The 25,693-nt window shown below is 34.6% G+C and overlaps 1 protein-coding gene across 8 annotated transcripts in view; it reads left to right on the forward strand.

The window, feature by feature from the left end:
- Positions 1 to 23,403, forward strand: part of LOC307153945 (uncharacterized protein) — an 88,564-nt gene extending 65,161 nt beyond the window's left edge. For 4 of the 8 annotated variants that reach the window (XM_079863757.1, XM_079863760.1, XM_079863759.1 and 1 more), the window contains 4 exons: positions 7,109 to 7,150; positions 7,236 to 7,356; positions 7,459 to 7,531; positions 7,654 to 8,822. In XM_079863757.1, coding sequence (XP_079719883.1) covers positions 7,109 to 7,150; positions 7,236 to 7,356; positions 7,459 to 7,525 — 230 coding nt within the window. In that variant the 3' untranslated portion in view covers positions 7,526 to 7,531; positions 7,654 to 8,822. Of the gene's footprint in view, positions 1 to 7,108; positions 7,151 to 7,235; positions 7,357 to 7,458; positions 7,532 to 7,653; positions 8,823 to 11,129; positions 11,252 to 14,032; positions 14,081 to 21,411; positions 21,454 to 21,532; positions 21,710 to 21,810; positions 21,886 to 22,014 lie in introns of those variants that run through there. The other 4 variants (XR_013820234.1, XR_013820233.1, XR_013820235.1 and 1 more) reach the window with 4 other exon arrangements.
- Positions 23,404 to 25,693: the final 2,290 nt, after the last annotated feature.

Below are 25,693 nucleotides of genomic sequence, written 5' to 3' on the forward strand. Positions count from 1 at the left end.
ACAAACATGTTCCTTTTAACTCATACTTACAATAACGTTTCTCAAACATACTCAAAATGTTATCAGGCAGCATTTTATAATATGCTTTATACATTATCAATGTAACCTTATAATCCACTAAATCGTCAAATTTTAAAGTGTTTAATTTTAAAAAATAAATCGTTTGTATGATCCCTATATTGTGATCTTGTGATGATACGTAAGGCTCTCTTTTGTAAAATAAAAAGTGGTTGGGTGTACGTCTTGTACGTATTACCCCAAATCTCCAGACAATAAGTTAAATATGGAACAAATAATGATGAATATAACATAAATAATGCCTTCTTATTTAACAAATTCCCAATCCTATTTAATATCGCAACTGACTTTGAGATTTTAGATTTTACATAATCAATGTGCTTTTTCCACCCCAGTTTAGAATCTAATATAACACCCAAAAATTTTATTTCATTAACTCTTTCTATTTCCTCCACCCCTATTCTTACTTTTACGTCTGTCGCACTATTTTTACCCCAAATCATAAACTTTGTTTTACTCATATTCAGTGACAGCTTATTAATATCAAACCATTTCTTAACCCATTCCATCTCCCATTCCATCTCCCTTTCTACATTTCTCACAATATCCTTTAACTCTTTCCCAGAATAAAAAAAAATTGGTATCATCCGCAAAAAGAATAGACTTAAGAACACCTGAGACCCTGCAAAGATCATTTAAATATAAAATAAACAATTTTGGTCCCAGGACAGAGCCCTGTGGAACCCCACAAAGAATTTTCAGGGGACTTGACATAATTCCATCAACTGAAACAAATTGTGTTCTGTTATTTATATATGAACAAATCCAAGAATATGCAACCCCTCTGACCCCATACTTAAACAGCTTCTTCAGGAGAATATCGTGATTGATAGTATCAAATGCCTTTTTCAGGTCAATGAAGACACCCAGACTCACTCTCTTATCATCAGTGGCCTTACTTAACTCATCCACTAGTTTCATTATTGCAAGTCCGGTTGACTGCTTGGCCTGAAATCCATACTGCTGCTCAGTCAAAATATTATATTTATTGATAAAACTATCCAACCTTTTACCAAAAAGTTTTTCCAATATTTTAGAAAACTGCGGAAGGAGTGATACAGGTCTATAATTTGATAAATCATTTGTATTACCTGCTTTAAACAAAGGTATAACCTTTGAATCCGTGTATCATTCGTTCAATCGTTTTTTGATTTAATATTGAAAGTAGAAAAATGAGAAAACAGTTCCTTTTTCGATTTTTCATTTTTTTCCAAAAAAACGAAAAACAAGAATTCAGCTTGATTTTTCGTTTTTCGTTCTGAGGTAGCAAAATTAATAAACAGCTGGAAAATTCGATTTCTACACGTGGGCGGGAATGAAACGCCCCTTTCCTCTGATTTGTCAGCCGAAGATCAAACTGTCCCGTCATCAGCTCTTCCTCAGTTCTGCACTGCAGAATAAGAGTCCTCCGTTGTGTGGATTCTTAACGCGTTTATTGCAACTTTTTCATGTTTTCCATCAACGAGACTAATGAATGGCTCGACACAACCCGTACTGGGGAATAGACTAGACGGGGCTTTCTTCTTTGTAGACCAGAGTTCTCAAGTGCCAGGGGATTGCTATTTTCATATTTTCCGAACTGTAACGTTTTTTTAATTTTTTTATCATGAACCACGCTGAGTTTTATTCCTAAGTGACTATATAATGCATTTTACTTCAAATAATCTAAATGTTGACTTTGAAAAGTAGGCGCGTCCGAAGGCTATTCACTCTATTTTGGTTCATTTTTGGTGTGCGCCAGAAAGATGTTCAAGGAGACTGAGACGCACTAAAGTAGAAATCATGTTGTTTTCTTTATTTTTCAAAGGCATAACATTTTGTAGTCATTTTGAATGTACACAAATAAAAATATATTTTTTTACTGTTTCGAATGACAGAGTAACGAATAACAAAGTTATTTCCCCTGCTGAGCAACAAATCCAAGTGATGGCGCCGACGCATCGCTCGCTCTCACAACATAGGCTATTATCAGTTCACTTCTGGCATTGCTAACTTGACATCGCAGCCTGTTCATTATTAAAATAAAACACAGTCAACCAAATATATAAAAAGTTATTCTGCTTAATTTAATTTGTCTGTTGTAGCCTACAATATAAAGGCTGTGCCGCACAGCAGTTATTCCAAACTCATTTCCCATGCTGTGAAGATGATGATTTAGCCGATACGTGTAGGCCTATATTGGGACTCGACTGAAGTTTAAAGCCTTCTTTACATTACTAGTTAGCATCCAAATTTTGCATTGCAAATATGGAAACTTGGGACCGAGATGCGCGAAACCAACGTCGGTACAGTTTCAGTTTCGATTCAAATAGCCTAAATTTGTTTAGGCTTGGCGTTTAAAATAGGCTAAATGTTGTTTATAATAAAGGACACAATAGGCTATTATTATAAGCTATTAGGTTATATTTTTATTATACGTGGCTACTTATTTTTTATTCTTGTTGTTTTCTGAATACCATTCATTTAAGGATTTGACATAGGCTAGGCAAATGTCAAAGGGGAAGTAATGGTAAGGGGAAGTAAAATACGCATAGAAATAGCCTATATGTTATTAATAGTGTTTATAATGTTAATGTTGAATTTTATTTACCGGTTTTATTTTTTCTGAATAGGCTAATAATAAAATGCGTTTGTTTCCCTCTCAACATGACCCAGTGCACTGCGCACAAGCGCACATCTTTGAGATATAAATTAATAAATTTTAATAAAACACAATAAGGCCTACATTATAAAACTCAGAAGAGTATGTATTTTAATATCTCTGTTGTTCTCTGTTCTCCCTCCGGTTGTTAGATAGTCAGTCTGAATGACAGTTCATGCGTTTATGTTAATATAGCCTAGGCTTAGGCTATATATATAGTCAATGCATTATTCTTTTCTTTTTCTATAAGTGTTAAAATATTTAATTTACAACTAATTATATTGATTATCTATATCTACATTTATTATTTAAAAAAAAAATTACTGGGCGATCGAGGGCGACCATGTTAGGCTAACAGCCGTCATTTACCCTGCATACCGAGCTGATGCAAAGCATAAAGTTAGGTGAATTTATATCTACACAGAAGAAAGCCCTGTGTAGTTTATTTCCCAGTACGGGTTGTGTCGAACCATTCGTTAGTCTGGTTGTTTGATGAAAAAAAGATTAAATGTAGTTGCAATAAACGTGTTAAGAATCCACACAACGGAGGACTCTTATTCTGCAGTGCAGAACTGAGGAAGAGCTGATGACGGGACAGTTTGATCTTCGGCTGACAAATCAGAGGAAAGGGGCGTTTCATTCCCGCCCACGTGTAGAAATCGAATTTTCCAGCTGTTTATTAATTTTGCTACCTCAGAACGAAAAACGAAAAATCAAGCTGAATTCTTGTTTTTCGTTTTTTTGGAAAAAATGAAAAATCGAAAAAGGAACTGTTTTCTCATTTTTCTACTTTCAATATTAAATCAAAAAACGATTGAACGAATGATACACGGATTCCTTTGCTACCTTCATCTGGTCAGGGAATATTCCCGTCCTAAATGAAACATTACATATGTGTGTCAATGGTTTGATAATTTCTTCTATGGTTTCTTTCACTAAGGACATATCTATGTTATTGCAGTCTTGTGATCTCTTGCTTTTACAGTTTAAAACCGTTCCCCTCACTTCAGATTCACTAACCTCACTTAGATACAAACTTTGCAGATTGTTTTCAATTAATTCATCCAATCCATTTTTCTCTTTTGGTTCAACAATATCCCTTGCAAGATTTGGTCCCACATTAACAAAAAAATCATTAAATTCTTCGGCCACATCTTGTTTCTTGTCTATGCACATGTTATCTTTTATTATAAATTTAGGATATGCAGCTTCTTTAGATTTATTTCTTATTAAACCATTTATGACTTTCCACATTCCTTTCATGTTTTCTCTATTTTCCTCTAAACAACTGCTATAATATGTCTCCTTCCTTATCCTAAGTATTTTCGTTAGTTTGTTTTTATATACCTTATATTTCATCTCAGCTTTTTCCGTTCTTTGTCTTAAAAAGACCCTATATAGTGTGTTTTTCTTTTTACATGCATTAAGTAACCCTTTTGTCATCCATGGTTTTTGTTCCCTCCTTTTGTCAATGTACATTTTTAAAGGACAATTCATTTCATATAACTTTAAATAAATATTCAAAAAAGAGCTATACGCTTCATTTGCATCATTAACATAAACAGTTTCCCAATTATATCTTAATAGATCTTCCTTAAAGGCTTTCAAGGTTACAGGAGTCCTCAGCCTCCATTCTCCTTTCCTCCTTACAGGTGCTTCTCCATTTAATTTACAATTATAATAAACAAAAATTGGCAAATGGTCACTTATGTCTTCCATCAACAATCCCCCTACAACATCATCAATAACATTTGAATAAATATTATCAATTAATGTAGCACTATGTGCTGTAATTCTACTCGGCTTTGTGATTGTTGGAAATAAACCTAGGCTATCCATTGTATAAATAAAGTCTGTGGTACCTTTGTGGCCTTGTGAATTCAAAAGATCAACATTAAAATCTCCACAAACAAAAACATTTTTTCTACCTACCACCTTCTCAAACATACAAACTAACTGATCCTTTGTTTTCATCTCTATTTCCACAGTAACTATTTCAAAATTCCCAACACATTCTTTTGACATAGTGACAACCTGCTTGCATTGCAGGGCAGTATTAACGTATAAGGCCACTCCACCTCCCTTCTTTAGAGTCCGATTTACAAAGAACATTTCATAGCCTGTTATTCCAAAGTCTTCAACAGTATCATTTCGTAACCATGTCTCAGAAATCGCAATGACATCAAATGTCCTCTTCAGCCGCTTCAAATAATCCATAATATTGCAGAAATTTCTATTTAAACTTCTGCTATTGAGATGGATAATATAAACTCCATCCCTCTCTACAATGTCATTGAATTGTTTCTCAGTGAAATATTTACAGTTGGACCCATCTGTTGTGGAGTCATAATATAAATTCCTCTCGGGGTCTATTTCACTCCCCACATCGTGCGCTCTTTCATCCAGATCTTCTGATCTTCTACTGTGCGTGTAATTCAGATAGGGTGTAACTAAACTTGACATTGACATTTCATTGTCCATTTTATCACTCTTCGGCTGGTCTAAATCTTTGTCATGGCCATCAATAAAGGGAAACACGTAATCTTTAAGCATACAATCAGTCATTGTCATTTAAAATATGCAACACTTGTAGGCCAAATCCTCTATCTATGATCCGTACGCACAGACAATCCATCCATCCAGTTTCACGGCTGTGGCCTTCTTCCTTCCTACACCATCACAACAACGAACCTTATTACAGTGGTGCCGAAACCCGGGAGGGAAGAAGATCATCGCCGCCATGCGAAACCACGCCCCCCTCGCCACAACGGCATTCCAAGGCCATCGAAATAGACACAGTCAGTAGGCCCAATAGCCCTGAGCCCCAAATTAACCATCCTCTTCCAAAAACATCACACAATCTGGTCCATCTAGGACTACTGCCATTTCCATCAGAGTGCAATTCATTCATTTCAAGGTTCATGTTTTAAATCTTTCAAGTTCGCATAGATCTCTTACCGTGATAATCTTTGCTTCCTCAGGCGTTCCGTTTAGTTTGATTATCACCTTCCCATTTCTTGTCCATGTTGCTTGAATCTTCATTTGTTTCCGTAGGTTCCTCGCCACTCTGGCTATATCAGCATTCTTTTTGGTTAAATGTTCATTTATGTAAACATCGCTCCCCTTCAGTTTTTTTCCTTGCTTTAGAATGTCTCTCTTATGTTTAGTCGCGACAAACCGCAAGACAATGCCTGGCTTTGTTTGTTTGTTTTTCCTCGGAAGACTGTAGCAAGATGACACATTTTTGCTTTTAATATCAATGTCCTTTGTCTTGAAAAATTGCATCACTTGATATTCGAGCGATTGCTGTTCTTCGCTCGAAATATCTTCACCATCCTTTCCAGCAGCCACACTTGAGTAAGATCTATTTCGGATATCAAGCCCACTAATAATCAAGTCATTCCCTCTTGCATTTTGTTCCAACTCATCAATCCTTCTTTCCAACTGGTCGACCACCATGTCCTTTTCTTTTACCAAACTTTTTAATTGTTTAATTTCCGACATTAGCTCCTCCAGCATTTCTTGTTTTTTAGCAACTCGAGCAAGATCCTCAGACAACATGCTCAGAGATTTTCGAATTTCCTCCATATCCTCATCGATTTTCTTTTGTCTTGACATGTTTAAATTTCAAGCATTTACTTCGCATTTACTTGTTGACTCTCGTTCGTTCTTGTTGACTTTCATTCCGCCAGCACCTGGTCTTTCATGCTGCGTCTCGGGGCCAAATCCTCTATCAAATCCTCTATCTATTTAAAAAAAACTTGTGACTAACAATGAAGTAATCCAGAAAACAGAGTTTGCTTCTACCTAACAGAAGGGTTTGCCTATGAAGAACCAATCAAATTGTAGGGAAATTATGTAATGTATCATGTCATTTTCGCCATGTTCCTATTCTATAAAAACTTTTGCATTACTTTTGTGGGTGAGATTCTCTGAGAATTGTTTGAGAACTCTCCCGGCTGTGATTAAAGCTATAAAAGGACATTTGCTGAAGTCTGTCGGTTATTATTGCTGCGCAGCAAGTTAGTTAGGGGAACAAGTTAGGGTTAGGAACTCAAATCCAGTTGTCAACTGTAGACGCAGAGCTAGAGTATAAAGATTATTAAGGGTCGACTGTAGACGCTTGGGTGTCGATTGGAGACGCCCCAGGTAATTAGATTCCAGGTAGGAAAAATCTTCCACAATAGCAACGTAAACCAGCCATAGCTCAGAGTCAGAATATCATAGAGACCTGGGGCAGTGCACTGTGGCAGATTGTTTCTCGATTATCAGTCAAGGGAAAAAACTGATGATTATGGCATTGTGATATTGAGTGTTGCCACAGTAAACACCTCTCACAGTTACTTCAGAAAATGTACCTATTGTAAATGTAAATGTATCTTTTTGCAGCAGCAGCAGAGCTCAAAGAAATAAACCAGCTGAAAAAAACAGGTAAAGTGCTTGAAACTGTTTGTATGTTATTATATCTGATGGTACGGTGCAGAATATTGAGGTTTACCTTGTTCTTCAATCTCAGCAGGTGATAATCAGAAGCCGATCAACTGCTGTAGAGTCGTCTCCAAAACAAAGTTGACTGATCCTATCATCGGTTTCAGGATGCTAAAAAACCAAACTCTTCCATGTCTGAAGGCCATCGTGTAAGAATCCCAGTTCTTCTCTAAAGAAAACATGTCATGATTAGAGATCAACAGCATCTGAGGCTAGATTTCTGTTTTTAACTTTTTCATTCTCTTTAACAGCTTTAAGACTGAACGAGGAGAGTTCTGTCTTGATTCGAGACAACCATGGGTGAGGGAGGAAGTTTAAGCTTTTGTAAGTTAAACCCAACAAGTGTTGTGAAACATACCTGAATTTGTAACAACATAATCTTATGAAGTGTTGCATATTTAGTATACAGTAGTATTCTTATTCACATTGTTTTGTTTTTTTTACAGAAGAGCTCAAAGAAACAAAAGCCTGACTTCCACGCCTCCACCAGCATCATCTATCAGTAAACTCACTCCTGTGGGAGGATCTTCCCAATCACCTGACAGATCATCAATCATGAATGTCTAAAAGCAAACTCATAATGAGAACACATCTTGAAGTAGTTATGAGTTTTAAAATATTATATATTATTATATTAAAATATTTCTAAAGTTTAAAACCCTTTGGTGTTCTTCGGGGTCTTTTTAACCCACAAATGACTTTTGCTGAATTTTTTAAAAATGTTCTCTTTGTCCAAATGGCATGAAACTTTGTACGGCTCTCAACCCTTTCTAGATATACAAAAAACAAAAAGTATTGTAATGATATCTGTTTTTATGTTTTCGTGAAAAAAATAGTCACACTCGTGGTCATAGAAAATGGACAAAATTCATCATCAAAATCAGACACAACACAGAACACACATAGACAGAAATGAAGTGGCACACTTCTAACAGTGCTAAAAACATTCACAATGCAAAATGATCATGCTCACACGCGCACACACACACACACACACACAGAGGAATAAATTTGTGAGACTATAAAAACTGCTCTCTTATAATTTGTCACATAAAACAGTCCAAAATGCGGAACCACCACAAAAATAAATTGGTGACACTGACACATCGACAATGTGAACACACACACACACACACACACATACACAGAGAGGGAGAGAGAAAGAGACAAAAGTTACTGCTTTATTTGCTCATTTGTTATGCTGTTCAGTTCATTGCATTTTGATGTTCATGTCACGTATTTGTACTCAATATATAATATAACTGTTCATATCTGTTCTGTTACAGTTAGTAACTGAAGTGTAGATTACATTTGTACAATGAAAAAAAGGAAGATTGAAATAAATGATAAACTCTAAAAACTCAACTTTTATCTTTTTCAGGTTTGGTTCTAATCGTAATAATATTGGAAAAAGATTATTTCAGTATAAAAAATGCTAAACTTTGACAAATTATTGTTAGAATTATGATTTCATAATATTTAGATATGAATCCAACTGGAAAAACTTATCCAACTGTAAAAAAAGATATCTTTCAGTTAGTCAAATAGCATATAGTGGAGCTCTATAGCCATCTAGTGGCTAAAATTATCATTTATTTTACTTTTAAAACTACATTTTCCAAAATATGGGCAATTTTTTTAAAATATATATATATATATATATATTTTCTTTTTTTTTTCTTTTTTTTTTTTAAATATATCATAAATCCTCCAAAAACTGCACAAATGTGGAGTAAAAACATTAATAAACAGAGTAAAATTACATTTGTTAAAAAAAAACTATTATTCTGTTACAAAATTAAATGTTGCCTGGGGTCTCTGGAGACCCCAAAGATCACTAGTGTCACCCCAAATGAAGAATATCAGAGGGTTAAGAGATTTAGTTAGAAAATATTTAAAGTGACGGTTAGTGAATTAGGTGTATTTAAATTTAATATTTAAAATATATGTTGTCAAATACATGATGTAGTTTGACAGTAACAGTTCTTAATTTATAAATTTTATTCAGAAACTGAATTATAGTGAAACTGTTTTAGAACAAATGTGTTTAAATGCAATATTAGCTTATATATTATATTTCACATTGAAATATATTTCACTCAATGTACTGGTAATGGACTGTGTCAAGAAGGGTGACGCAAGTCTGAGTGAAATTAAGACTGATTTTTATGAAAGCAAACCTAGACATTTTTGTCAGTTGATTATGCAAATGAACGAGTGCAATCTGAAACTACAAATAAACTATGATCAGCAACAACTGGTTTTGCTTGTGGTTGATGTTTCTGAATGTGTGCAAGAGGTCTCTGTCAGAAACGATGACACCTTTTCTCTTTAGCATCTTTATTCTTACATTAGCAGTTGGTTGATGAATGTATGTCCTTCCTTGTGCTACTTATGTAAATGTCATCCATAATTAAATGTTCATTTGCAAGAATAAGCTGGTAGCCTATGTCTTATGAACTTGAGTTGACCATGAAAAAGTCCTTTTCGGTTTTTCTCCACATTTTCATGTTAATTTAAGTCAATCAGGTTAAAATTCACAGCCTGAATGAATAAATGAACATAAATAAATAAATAATAACAAATAAATCTAAGGGGTAATAATGGAACAACAGTTTTAAAAAGTTATTTTTCACTATTATTTTATATTTTATAACTGTATTTTCATGGGTTTAAAAAAATATTTTTGTTATAAGAGACAACAACAAAATGTGCATCAAAACCACTCCTTTCCTGGCGAAAAAAAAACAACAACAACAAAAAAATGGATTTTCAAAAGTCAACAAATTTGCAACAGCTGAATGTAACATTTTTGACAAGCCAAACATGTCAGTCTCTGAGTAACATGCAATTTAAGCCACTAACGTCTCCAGCACGTTTCATAATTACCCAAACATCAAACATAGTTCACCCCTCACACACATTATCTGTCAAAAACTTAGGCTGGCTGTCGGTTTGAATATTAGAACTAAACACATTTTAGTATTTTTATTTAATCTTAACCTCGATTAAAAATCGACCGTGGCGGGTACGAAGGTTATTTTGGTAAAAACTTCCCGCAAAAGCTCCCTAACAGATTTCGCCATATCTTGTCGTCTCGATTACAATATAATCACATTTAAATAATTTCGTTTCACACATTCAACTCATGCTTTACAGAAGGCGTGTCTCAGCGCCGTTACTACCCACACCCACTCATTAACATATAATTTGCATGCAGGTTGTCTTTGAAAATGAAAACGAAAACTGTGAAATAAAAGAGGAATTAAAATGAAAACGAAAATTTACATTTGTATTTGAATTGTGTCACTATTATTGCGTGAGCGTTAATAAAGAGCATTGTAAAAACTATTAGTTTCTTTTTCACGTTTGACTTTTCTTTTTAATATTGGCAGTCTTGCCTCGAGACTGTAGTGAAAATGAAATGTGAAATCACCAATTGCATTTTATTTTTCAATTTGACAGGGATAATGCACTGTCACTGTGAAAATGAAATCATTTAATTTCATTCTCAATTTTGTCACATATTTTGCGTACTGTTTTCTGTAATGAAATCGTTAATCTGGTTTTAATTTTAATTTTAATCATTTAATTTATTTATTTAAATTTGGCAGAAAATGCCTTCCATAGGCGGGGGGTACATTACAGATTATTTAAAATATGATACTATATTTCTTGCTGGCAAATGAAATTAATAAAGAAAACGAACAAAAGTAGGCTATTCATTCTGAATATTTCATATTTATTTTAATCTGAATGATATGATATTGGGGGGGGTTTATATTAGCTGGATGATCTGATTTTTCGGGGGGTCATGACCCCCGTAACCCCCGTGCAAATTACGCGCATGGGGCTCGATCAGACGGGCTCGATCGGTTTTGTAAACGGCGTTCCCCCAGGAGATGGCGCAATAGGTTGGGTTGACCGACTACGAGGTTATGGCGAAAGTCACATGAACAAACCGAACAAACAGGAAAAGTTCGAGGTCTCATATTGCATCCGCTTGTCTGATAAAGTACGACCTGATTGCTATGGACTTTTAAGGTAATCAGCTAACCTAGCTAGTTCTTTTTATCTATGGTGTTTAATTTGATTTAGATATCTAAATTAGTGAAGGACCTCGGTTATTCTCATCAAACTACGGTCCCGAACAGGGTGATGCACCAGCCATTCTCTTACGAAACGAAAAGTCCACATTAGAGGCTTAGTGATATTAGCTAATTTGTAACTAGATATTCAACTTTCAGAAAAACATACAATTACATTTAACATCAAACAGAAGCCAAAACTGAAATTGGAGGATACATAGGCTATCTGACATTGTACAGAGTAAAACATTAAACTCTACAAATTACTTTCTTTTCTTTTTTTAGTAAGATATGTTTTATTTACTTATTATTTTTAGTAATTGAGTCAATGAGTCATATTTTAAGATATTTAGGAAAAACTTAAAGGTTATAGACATTACTTAAGCTTTATGTATATGAAACGTCCCAAGAAGAATTATTACCTTTAATGTGTTATCAATTCTGGAGCCAGTATTAAGTACTCATCTATTTTGATTTTAAGAATGTATCAAAAACCATCATAGATAGGCTACTTGCTTCCAAAAGTCTTCAGAGTATTTACAATTACAAAATAAATGTGTGAGAGTTTCAGATTCAAGATTACAAAAATAACATTGTGGTGAGATGTTTTCTTTAAAACTAGATCTGTACTATATTCGGTTAAACAAAGGAATAGCCTAGTTCTCTTAAAACTGAAAATTCTGTCATCATTTACTCGCCCTCAAGTTGTTTCAAACCTGTATGAATTTCTTTCTTCAGCTGAACACGAAAGAAGATATTTTGAAGAATGTCAGTTGATGGACCCCATTTACTTCCATAGTATTTTTTCCTTAATTTATTTTTTACTGACATTCTTCAAAATATCTTCCTTTGTGTTCAGCAGAAGAAAGAAATTCATACAGGTTTGAAACAACTTGAGGGCGAGTAATTGATGACAGAATTTTCATTTTTAAGTGAACTATTTCTCTAATGCAGAACGCAGTTAGTGGGTCGTAAGCTCTCCGTAAAGTAATCCGTAGTCGCATAATATGACGTTTACCCTCAATGGCCCAGTTGTAGCCTTCAAATACGTGAGCAGAAGTTGTGTTTAAATGCTGTTCATTGCCTTTAATACGATACTATACTTAATCGTGATTATAATAGGTATTTTTATATGTAGCATAAATAAGTTTCAGAAACTGTATTTGAAATGAATAAGAATCAATTAATAAATAGTGATACAAAAAAAACACAAGACATGACATTTATTTATTATGACTGATTTTATTTGACAAGCACAACATTCTCAATACACACAGAGACGCGCTATTTAGGACGGGTTTGTGTTGAAGAGCCACTAACAAAATACTAATATATTCACATAATGTTCTCTCTCTTAAATCAAGTGTAAATGTCAGCATTATGTCAAAAGGATTGAAGTGTGTCAGGTAAAATAAGAGATTATTGATGCACTTGTTGGTGTTCCTGTCAAATCTGACCACCGGTCTACAAAAGTTGCTTTTAAATGTCTCATTTTTTTATATTATCACCAAATATTGGTTTCAATCTTTTTGCCAACTTGTTTTATTTCAATTACGACAGGTTTTTCATTTTTATTATATATTTTTTTAGATCTGATTGATCGTAGACCTCTTAATCTGAGCTTATGCACCTAATTTCTTGACCAAAAAAGCATTATTTTGTGTAATTTTAGCAATATTGCATAAAATGTAAAATTATTCTGCACACTGTATCACACTAGTGTGCTTTAATGTTTAACCAGGAAGTTTGTTTTGAAATGCTTTTATTTTGTACAAAATGGAACAAAGTCAGACTTGTGGTGCTCCTGATTAAAAAATTAACAGCCTACAAAAAGTACCTTTTGAATCTGAATTATGCTATACTATCACCAAACATTAATTGAATTCAATCTTTTTGTCTACATGTTTTATTTGGAAAAAAAATTTGGAAAAAGTTTTTTGTTTATTTTTTAAACTGACTGATTGAGCTTATATTGGTCAAAAATGACCATCCATTGAAAATGAATGGTAAGACCAAAAATAGATCAGATAATTATGTTTTTAAATAAGACAAACATTTAGTGTTCAGGAGCATCATGTTCATGTTCACATAATTGCATGTGTGCTTGCAAAGATAAAGGCCTCGGACCTGTGCATGCATATCCTCTCTCACTCTCACTACCGTGCACACACACACACACACACACACACAAACAAACACATAAACATTCATGTACACAAACTATTTTGAGTATTACAGGCTTTCTTTCTCACAGATCACTTTATCTTTAACTTTATCGTCAGATCAATGAGGCCTACAATTAATCGATTTCAAAAACAAATATGAAACCTGTCATAATTGAAACAAAACAAGTTGACAAAAAGATTGAATCCAATATTTGGTAATATAGCATAACAAGCGTTTTATAAGCATTTTTTTTTTTTGTAAGGTGGTAATTTTTGACCGCAAACTCCACAAGTCTGACTTTGTTCCATTTTGTACAAAATAAAAGCATTTCAAAGCAAACTTCCTGGTTAAATATTAAAGCACACTAGTGTGATATTCCCCATATTTTGTTGAATATTGACAAATTTATCCACAAATCAGGCTTTTATTGCTCAAAAGCTGAGGTGCATGTGCTCAGATCAATGAGGCCTACAATCAATCAATTTCAAAAACAAATATGAAACCTGTCCTAATTGAAACAAAACAAGTTGACAAAAAGATTGAATCCAATATTTGGTGATAGCAGAACAAGCGGTTTCAGGCAGCTAAAAAAAAGACTTTCATGTCTGAAGGCCGTCGTGTAAGAATCCCAGGGCCTTAGTGGTCCCTAGTACTGTATCTGAAATCTCTTTCCAAAAATTCAGCCTCGGTGCAGAATTATAGCCACTACAAGCCAGTCCCAGAATGAGCTTCCTTCAGACAGGCCGTTTCGGTGTCTGTAGCTTTAAATGATAATGAGGAGGAGAAAGGCGGTGCAAGGTGGAGGGTGGGTGTGGCCTTGACCATCTTGCGCAACGGTACCATGCATGTTTGTTTACGTTGGATATAGCAATGGCACGAAGACACGCAGTCTTTCAAGCATTTCAGTTTGACCCAGAATCTGATCCGGATGGAGAAGCAACGGATGAAGAAGTTGCAACTCAGCGGCTCCAGCAGGACGTTTCCGAATGGTTAGTTTAAAATATTATGTCTGGATACGGTACTTTATTCGGATGGTTTACAGTTATTATCATGTAGCTAACGCTAACCTACTGTTGCCTTTTCATGAGAGATCTGTAACGTCTGTATTTATCTTATTACAATTACATCAAACTCTATATAACCACGCCATATAACCAACAGGAAAACGTTTATCCAAATAACAAAGAAGTGTACAACACTCGCGTTACAGTGTGTATTCACACACATAAACTGCTTAGCTAATGTTACAGCCACATTCTACGTGCAACAATCTAGGTAACCATAAACAGTAAAGCAACACACTTATCTATCATTAGTTGACTTACTTGTCCGAGGTGTGTAGCTGAGCCAAAGAGAGTGATCCAGACTTTAGTTTCAGACGTCCAGCAAGCCCAGCTCTGTATTGGCCCTTCGGTGTTCATTTGTACATCCAATTATTGAGCAATTGTTATGCTTCGCTCGCTCAAAAGCCATGATATCTCTCGTGTTCCTACTTCCTATCTCATTTTCTCATGGGCAGAAAATATTCTCTGGGCGGGCAAAGCAGAGACAGGGGAGGTAACATTTCCTCCTTATGACGTCATAAAGAGGAGATTCAAGATCAGCGCGTATGAGCCTCCATTTTCTCAAAGGCAGAGAAAGATAGCAAAAGCTCGATTTACACCGAGTGAAATTTCTAGAAACTTGGAGACCATATACAGGCTAGGGGAACTCATATTAATGTTAAAAAACCTCAGATAGTGAAAATTTCATGTCATGGGACCTTTAAGAGTCGCTGTCCGTTTGTCAAGTGCTGAAATGTCACCTTGTAGAATGGCTTGTAATTGCAGCACACGCTTGCAATTTTAAATGTTTAACCTAACTGTTTTCACCTGATGTGCATTTTCCACGAGGCCAATAATCTATAAAAGCACAAACCTACGAGTGGAGACACCAGCAAAATGGCTGAACCAAAAAAAAAAAAAAGAAAATGCCTTTTTTTTTTTAAAGAAGAGATTAAGGTAATTTTAGAGGAGTTGGAGCTATACAAACATATTATTTTCAGCAGGTTTAAGGGAAGTCATACAAATAAACAAAAACAAAAAATTGACAGAAAACTGACTGTAACTAGGGGCATTAAAAGATCAGGGAAGGAGGTCAGGAAGAAGTGGCAGGACTTTGCCAGCCTTGCTAAAAGGAAAAGGGCTCTACAGAGGACAACAATAAAACAGGTGGTGGGACCAATGATGGCCAACCAAGAAATGCCCAATACATGGCTGGTTTTCGTGCATGTCAGCGAGTCATTGACAGATTTTTTTTTTGTTCATCCCTATTTTTCCCAGTCTTTGAAGCATATTACATCTTTTATTTATTTTTTTGTTCGTTCCTTTATTTTGATTAAAATTATTAGATTAAATTATTTATATTTTTTGTTTTGTTTTCTGACCTTTTTATTTTATCTATACATTAATTCAACCAACAACAAAAAAAAAAGAGTAAGAAAGTTTTTCATTTTCATTTCATTTCTCTTTTTATTCCTTTCATGAAAATGCATTATTTGTCCAAGGCACATACAATTCATTTGAATTTTTTTTTTTTTTTTTTTTTTTTACATTTCCATGATCAGAAAGGAGCAGATGGAAGAATATGGAAGAAAGTGTACAATAAAGTACAATCAAAACCTTATATTATAATTACATTGCATTTTAATAAAGTTAAAGGTGTAATCTGCCGGTTGTCCTGGAGGTGACCTCATAACTCTGTCTTCTTACAATGCACTTGGGGATTTACGATTACTCCAGAGCGCTCGTAGATCTACGATGATTTTTAAGTGCTGTTTAAGTTACGATGCTTTTGGGAAACAGACCGTAATATTAAGATCAGTCGTACGATCGTTTTTACGATCTACTTAGGCTTACGATGCTTTTGGGAAACGCAGCACAGGTCCAGAACATGGGCTTGGACAGGGTGGCACTTTTAATTCAGGCTAGCGAGCAGCTATTTAATATAACATTCACAACTGTCTACTCACAGCCTAGCAACCATTTAGAGCACCCTAGTAACCGTATAGTGTGATGCATTTTTTAATTAATCATAACTAACATTTATTTTTCTCGCAGGAACAACATTCATATGCTTTTGAATCTTAAATGTTTCTAAAACCTTTGGTTGAAAACTCGTGACTTTGAGTGTGGGAGTGTATAAATTACAAATAGGGGAAATGAAACTAGACAAATGTCTAGGTTTGAAAACTTGTGACTAACAATTAAGTAATCCCAAGGGGGTAATCCATCACCCGGAAAGCGTACCTTCCCCGGGCGCCGCCATTGATTAGCAGACCATCACCTGCTATTAGTATTCCATTGACTCCCATTCATTTTGGCGTCACTTTGACAGCGAAAAACTTTACATCTGAGGTGTTTAAAGACTCCATTTGTCCATTATTTATTTATAAAGAAATACGACAATGTATAAAAGGCTCCATTACCTTGTATCTTACTTTATGGCCCCGTAGAAGCAGCACTGTAAAAAATTTATTGTCAAATCAACAGTAACTTACTGGCAACAATTATCCAGTAGTTGCTGTATTTCATTCAACAGTAATATTACTGTAACACTAAATACAGTACTGTTAAGCATTCTGTAAAATTAAATACATTATTTTACTGTATTTTTTTACCATGTTAAAACACAGTATTACACCGTTGATTTGTAATAATACTGTATAGTATTATACAGTTATGAAATGTTATTTTATGACTTTTATAGTGCTATTATTATTTTAATATTTTATTATAGGAATATTATTTTAATATAGGAATATTATTTTAACTGTTAATGGGAAATAGAAAAAAGAACAATTGAAGCTTTAACTGCACAACAAGGTTTATTGTGTATTTTTAAACAATACATTAGTAATAATAATGTAATATAACACAACAATAAAAATCTGCTTTAAAATAAGACTAATGAACAATATATAATTAATAATTAAAATCAGTGAACAATTCATGTATTTCAATTCATGCAAAAATGATCCTGAACAGGTAAAAAAGAAACTTAGAAAGAAAGCAAGACAGATGAGGATGAAGGCCAGGTGAGGAGGGTAGTGATGGTGTCAAGTGGAAGAAGAGCGACAACACTTCTGATAATCCTGCAAGGAATGATAAGCACAAATCAATCAGAGGCAAAACATACAATTAATAATCAAAAAAACCTAACTCACATTATCAACACCTTTTTAGGAGATTTTTTTTTTTGCCTATGGTATCCACCTTATTTTTACAGTGGGCATGGCCATTTGTAAATGAAATGTGTCTGGCTTCCGGTGTCATCTGCTTACAGTTATTTCTAGCAGTACAAAAAAGCTTGTTATGCTTCTTGATATTTTGATGTATTGAATTTGTCATAATTGTCAACAGTTTATAGCACAAATATTTTTATCATTTACAGCACTTTGTTATTCATCTCGTTATTTCCATATAGTGGGTAATGAACCGGAAGTCTCGCACATTCACAGAAAATAGCTTAGGTAGGCTACTTTAGTTTTTACATACAAGAAACACGTTCAACATGGACACGCAAACGGTTTTCTGTGGTAACGAACAAATACTCTGTAAAAGAGAATGAACATGTCCTGTATCAGAAGCTAAAGTAATAAATATTGAGAAGGCAATGGCCCATATTCTATATCTCTGACTCCAAACAATCGGTCACTGATCAGGGCTGCGTTTCCCCAAAGTATTGTAACCTTAAATTGATTATAGAACAATTACCACCAATGGTCTCTACGATCAATTTAGGCTTACGATGCTTACTATAGTCAGTTCCTTTCATAGTCATGTCTGTCGATTTGATTCTTACTCATTTTAATGATGAAAAAGACGTGCGTGAGCTCACGCCGTGAGAGGCTAATGTGAACGCTGAGCGGCAGCGGGTTAGATTAAATTAACGCAGATATGAGGTGTGTCTCAGGTGTGTTTAAACTAAATAACTCCCACTTGATTAGGACTAACAGTAGCTGCTGTTCATTTCTCTGCTGTTCGATTCTCGATTTTGAATCAAATTTCATTAAGATATGCATAGATTTGATTTTAGATTTGATCATATATTTTAATTCTATTCTATGCATACAGTATATCAAATTGAAATTTGATTCAAAAGAGAATTCCCAATTTCAAAAGTACTGCCTCTTTTGAATCAAATCGTGACCCCAAGAATAGATTTGAATCGAATCGTAGAATCAAAAAGATTCCCACCCCTATTACATTTCATTATATGAATATACATATACATTTCAGGACAACTTTACCTGTTGTCTTCATTATTTAATGTATGTTTGAGAACATTTAAAACTTAAAAGAAATAAATATTTGACATTGATTGTGATAATTATCAACACTGACTGATATGAAACATTTTATCAAGATGATTTTTTACCATATCACTCAACCCTATTTTTACCATTTCATATTTTAATTAAAACTTATTTAAAGAGATGTTACAATTATAATATAAAAATATGAATTCTTTGACTTATACAAGGCATATTTGTTAAATGGAAACTGTAAAGGGAACATAATTACATTTTAAAACAGACTATCAATTTGAAAAATGTATGGTTTAAGTCATTTCCACCCTTTTTGGATTTTTTCTAAATACAGATTCAGACACAAATCATTTCTACAGATATGGACTCCACTGCACATCCCTAATATTACTCTTACCTTAATGATTGTGCCAATCATATTCTGCAAAGTCCCTGATGTAAGATGCAACGTGTGGATTCAAGGCCATGGTCTTCCTCCGAACAACCTTCCCACTCTTTCTGCTCACCTGGAACTGTGATGTGCATTTCGAATTTTCAGGATTTATCCTGACAAGAAACCTACAAAAAAATAAAAAATATTTTACTGAATCAAGAGTGATCACAATATAGCATAATCTGTAATAAGTCACATCACAATAGGGGATAAGCTCTAAACCATCACTTGTGCAAAATAAAAACCCATTGGTGTTAGTGTTACTAATAGAAATCAATTTGTAACAAAAGTGTATGAATGAACACTGACTGAGTCAACTGCACAAGGTCCTGGCAGATCGCCAGGTCAGGTCCTCACAGGCGTGTAAAAGAAAATTCTGATTTAGACGAAAATAAGCGCGAATAAATCAATAAGAGGAATCGAAAATTTAATTTTATAACAAGAATCCGAATCCTAACCTTGGGTATCCGATTTCAGGATATATTGATCGATTTGATATAAACCGTATGATATAAAATAATGAACGCGCGGGCACTTCCACCGACTTAAAATGGTAAATAACAAAATTATTAGATCATTCTGACCTTATAAGAGGCTACATATGCAATTTATGTTAATAAAATCACATTTATTAATCAAGTAGGCTAGCTATCAACAAGAAGGAAATACTTCTGACTTAAACGAGGCGTAGAACATAAGCCGCGGGCAGTTCTTCTTCTAAACTAAACGTTAACCTGCTACTATTTAGTTTGCATAAAAAAATAATAATAAAGATTCATCACTAACCAGATATTTATGGCGAAAACTTCGCCGACAGACACAGCGACGCGATGCAAAGGCCTGCGCTCTCAAAGTTAGGCTACTCAGGGAACTAAAGATTTCTTCATAAAATGGCAGCTTGTGGTTATTTTTCGCGGTCATTTCGTACTACTCTATTTAAATTTACAGTAGGTTAACATGTCCCAAACTACATTGAAACATAGAGTAGCCTATCATACTGTAGACAGCTTATAGTAAAATGTTGAGAATAAATTAAACATCGAAATCGTGGTCAGCTATTCTCTAAAAAACTTTAAAGTTATTAGCTAGAAGTTCGAACACATACACATATTAAGATTTATTACTTACCATATGACGAAGTTCCAGGTCGGCAGAAAAGACGTGACGATGCACTGAGTCACAACAGAAAAACTCTTTCAAAGTAAACGCGCTCTCCTGCACCCCCACTGACAGAAATTAAGACTGTTAGACTGTAGGACCCAGTCCTGGAAATGTTTTTTGTAAGGATAATGTTAGTAGTCCTGTGGAATTGTGTGTGGTGTTTTTCGCGGTCAATTTGCACTGCTGTATTTAGATTTACAGTAACTAATAATTTCCCAGAATGCATTGAAAATCTACAGTAACATACTGTCAACTGAGTGCACAGTACATAACTGTTGAAAATACAAAATAATACTGTGAAAGCAACTAAATCTACAGTAACATACTGTACATAGGTTATACAGCAATAAACTGTTGAGAAAAACAGTATAATGCTGTGAAAACAACAGAAATCATTTACAGTGAGTTTTTGTAAAAATAGGCTAACGATTGCGTAATAACCACACGACTCTCTGTCGCACAGTAGAGAAACTACCGTATAGACAGGAGGAGAAGCTTGCAGGCAATTGGGGGACGTGGAGGCATAAAGTCAAGGGAGAAGCCCATAGAGAGTCATAAAGTTGCTCCTGCTCCTAGCTCATGGACAGCTCCTACTCACACTCTCCGTCTCTGCAAGTTTCGGAAGGGAATGATTCAGATTTCTCTTGGCACAGCTACTAGAAGACAGACAGGTTGCTCATGTCACATCTACGTCGTCAAGCTCAGTTTGAGTCTGCGCAGTCGCTCAGCCATCAGGAAGTGAGAGCTTCTAATTGACTTCACTTTTCTCCGTTGAAGTCTATGGGGTCGCTGTGTCCATTTCTTTTACTGTCTCTGAGTAATCCAGAAAACAGAGTTTGCTTCTACCTAGTAACCTAGTACATAGCTCAGAGTCAGAATATCATAGAGACCTGGGGCAGTGCACTGTGGCAGATTGTTTCTCGATTATCAGTCAAGGGAAAAAACTGATGATTATGGCATTGTGATATTGAGTGTTGCCACAGTAAACACCTCTCACAGTTACTTCAGAAAATGTACCTATTGTAAATGTAAATGTATATTTTTGCAGCAGCAGCAGAGCTCAAAGAAATAAACCAGCTGAAAAAAACAGGTAAAGTGCTTGAAACTGTTTGTATATTATTATATCTGATGGTACGGTGCAGAATATTGAGGTTTACCTTGTTCTTCAGTCTCAGCAGAAGGAAAAGGTGATAAGAAGGGAGGGAATCAGAGGGTGATCACATGCTGTCAGAAGCTGATCACATGCTGTAAAGTCGTCTCCAGACTAACTCGAGAACAGTGACTGATCCTATCATCGGTTTCAGGCAGCTAAAAAACCAAACTCTTCCATGTCTGAAGGCCGTCGTGTAAGAATCCCAGTTCTTCTCTAAAGAAAACATGTCATGATTAGAGATCAACAGCATCTGATGCTAGATTTCTGTTTTAACTTTTTCATTCTCTTTAACAGCTTTAAGACTGAACGAGGAGATTTCTGTCTTGATTGGAGACAACCATGGGTGAAGGAGGAAGTTAAGAAGCTTTTGTAAGTTAAATCCAACAAGTGTGGTGAAACATACCTGAATTTGTAACAAAATAATCTTATAAAGTGTTGCATATTTAGCATAGTATTCTTGTTTTCACATTGTTTTTTTGTTTGTTTGTTTTTTTACAGCAGAGCTCAAAGAAACAAAGCCTGACTTCCACGCCTGGTCCACACAGCGTATAACAGTCACTACATTTCAAAAACACAACAAAAACAAAAACAAAACAAAATACAAATTAACAATAGCAAATTTTTCAGTATCGACTTGAGTGTCGTAAGAGAGATTGTGAGTGTGATTTTTGATCTGTGATAATTTATTTTAATAACGCTTATTGACTACGACTTGGATTCTGATTTTAGTTTTGGGTTTGCTATTAATTTGCTATTAACGCCACATGTAAGTAACCATGTTTATTCTAATGCCTGATCTGTGGTCAGTGGTTTCTGATGTGTAATTATTCAAGTTCAGACAGATTATCTTTCTCTCAAAATCGTTCAATACTGTTTATGCATCAGTAAATCAAGCCAGTGACTAAAAGATCAACTTCACATTGTTTCTCTTAGTAGGATGAAAATTATCTTATTGAAACTGTTTAAATTATATACAGAATGCAATCAAAGAACGCTCCTTTTCCAATCGGCCAAACTGAAAACCACCCAGGCTAGACAATTTTTTATGTAAAAAAATCATACTAACATTATAGGATCACGCCAGGAAACATTATAAAATAATAACATAATCCAGTTCATGACCCCTTTAACAAACTGATTGTTTCTAAAAGGGTTTATTCAAACACTGTTTGTTTTTAACTAATTAAATGTTGATTAACTGAACCAATCCACTCTATTGCCCTTTCAAACAAACATCATGCTTTAAAATAAGAAGATATAAACTCGTTTGCAGTCTTGTGGTGAGAATTTCCATCTGTTGTTCTCTGAAATGATCACACACTTTCTGGACCGGCTGTGGTCTGTAGCTCAGATACAACAGCACATTTCACATTAGTGGTTCACTGTGGTAAAGCGCTATATGTGGTTATAAATGTCCAGTGTGACTGACAACTATGAAAAACAAGATGTGGTTAACGGTCACTAAACTATATGCTTGGCATTAAAAACATTTAGGATACTCAAAAGTCATTACCTAGACATCACCCACAAGCAAATGCATCCAAAAGTTTTACTTCTTTGTTTGTATGCACTTCTTTAGAAGTGTTGCTTTTTGCTTTTTTACCTGTTTGTAAATTTCATTATAATAAATGTATCCATCAAGCCAATGTTGTTTAAAGTTTAGTCAGAAATTGGTGCTTTATGATGCCACAATCACAACAGGATCATTTGTTTTAACATATTCAGTGCAAATTCAATAACATGTTAATGTGTGTGAGTGCAAGACATGTTAAGTGTATGCAGAATTTTTAAATTATGATTTAACAAATATTATTCAGTGGTGTATAAATAACTTCAGTCAGTGTCCATTCCTCACGTCTCATCATAAAGTGACCAAACTTTATTTCACCCTGGAAAGCAAGAAGAACGAGAATGTGATCAGCTTAAAGATAACTGAATCAAAATCAGAGTCAGAATGAGCTTTATTCACCAAGTGTGCGCAAACACACAAGGATTTTATTCTTATTTATTTTTCAGGAGCTCTTACATGCATATTTACATTTATGACAAGAACAGAAAGAACATTTAAATAATACATATATTTTATATATATATTAAAATATATAAATAATGTGATATAATGTGTAAATAATGTGAAAATAAATAAATAATGTGGTATACATCTGGAACAGAAGAGTTATGTACAGATTTGTGCATTATGTACTGTATGTACAGCTGTATAAATCAAATATATATGTATTTATACAATATCAAATGTTTGCCTCTCAAATACTGACCACTAGGAAACCTGCAAACTTAAATTACAGCAGAAATGTATGAGAGATTCTGACCTGAACACTACTGTGAATCCAGTCCTGGTGCAGGTCATTAGGTCTTGCACAACCTTTAGAGAAAACAATTATACAAAAACATAGTAAATATAATGTTATCAGTGTTGGGTGTAATGCATTACTCTAAGACATTACTCATAGTTTTTCAGAAATTTTATTACAGTTACTACTGATGTAATTGCATCAAATACTGTATAGACTATTCTATATAAAACAATAGTGGATTTAACATCTAATGTTGAAATGTAACGTAACCTCCCTTTAAATGGGGAGAAGAAAAATTTCAAGAATAATTTATGCAATTTTATATTATTTATTAGAAAGAATTAAAAGAGAATGCAGTACTTTTTAGAGAGAACTGAATGTAATCAGATTATTTTAAAGCTGTCTGATGTTATCATAAAATCATGTTTAAGTAATATTCACCTTTCTGTAGTCTTGTTGCTCTCCAACACACACAGACACTTGACACCAGTAACAGCAGCAGAAGCACACAGACGACAGACAGCCACGGGCTGATACTGAGGATCACTGAATCATGATTTAAAATATCTCCAGTGCTCACATCTACACACACGACACAGAAGAATACAGATTTCTTATTCAGTTTGAGGTTTGATACATAAGATAATGCAAAATAAATGAAGTTCACATCTTTGTTTTAACTAGCAGTTAAATTACAAATACACTAGAAAAGTGTTCAGTTAAATAATATGGAGAAAATCTTACCTTCATAGTCAAGTTTAGTGCAGTGAATTTGCTCATGCATACATTCAGTGCAGCAGTAGAGCATCAGATCAGTGTCAGTGATGTTCATCAGAAGCAGAGAGTGAGTGTTTGTAGGAGAACTGAGAGCTTTTATCCGCCCAGTGTAACTTGGGTGAATATTGGAGGGTTCTGGTTTAGAGTTACCTCCATACAGATATTCTAGACTCACAATTCTTGCAAATGTTTGGTTTCCGTTTGTAATGATCCAGGTAATCTCTGTATCATCTTTAATGCTACAGGGGAGAGTTGTGTTTCCTCCTGGATGAACTTTCACTGATGATCCTTCAGTGACAAGCATTAAAACACTAAAACCTGGAGATGAAACAATAAAAAAAATGTCGATCAAAAATGTTTTGACGGTGATCCCTTGATGATCTAGATCATGGTCATTTACATTTTAATCATGTACGTCCAGTCCTGCTCCTGGAGGGTCACTGCCCTGCAGAATTTATGTCTAACTGCAATTTAACACCTGAACCAAAGTAATCAAGGTCTTCAGGATTACTAGAAACTTCCAAGCAAGTATTTTGAGAAAAGTTGAAGCTAAAAACTGCAGGGCATAGACCCTCCAGGACCAGGATTTGACACCCTTGATATACCAGATGTTTTTATCCAAAGCAACTTACAAATAAGGAACATGACAAGTATTTTACCATTCCATAGTCAAAAATATGTCAAATTAGAGCATTTGCATTTCTATGTTTGCTTATCAAATATAATTTCACATACTCACTTAAAAACTGTCTTAGGATCATTTTCTCTGTCTCTCTCCCTCTCTCTTTGTGGTTTGTAGAAATACAATGAACATAACATCACAGTCACGGTGTTAACACAAGAAACTGCAGTAGAGGATGTCAGTTACAATTGAATGTCACCTCAGGATGTCAGTTTACATTTAGAACTTGTAGATTGACAGTCCAGGCCAGTTTAATAAACGGACTGGAATCCTACCTTCACCTACAGTCTACAGTACCTTACCTGTTTGAACTATGGCCACTAGATGGCACTGTTTTAGATTTATTGTTTTCTTTTCAACATAATAACTATTCGGAGCCTATGGAAGCTTGTTTCCTCCACAG

This window comes from Squalius cephalus, assembly GCF_949319135.1.
Source record: "Squalius cephalus genome assembly, chromosome: 25".
In the NCBI taxonomy this organism is placed as follows: domain Eukaryota; kingdom Metazoa; phylum Chordata; class Actinopteri; order Cypriniformes; family Leuciscidae; genus Squalius; species Squalius cephalus.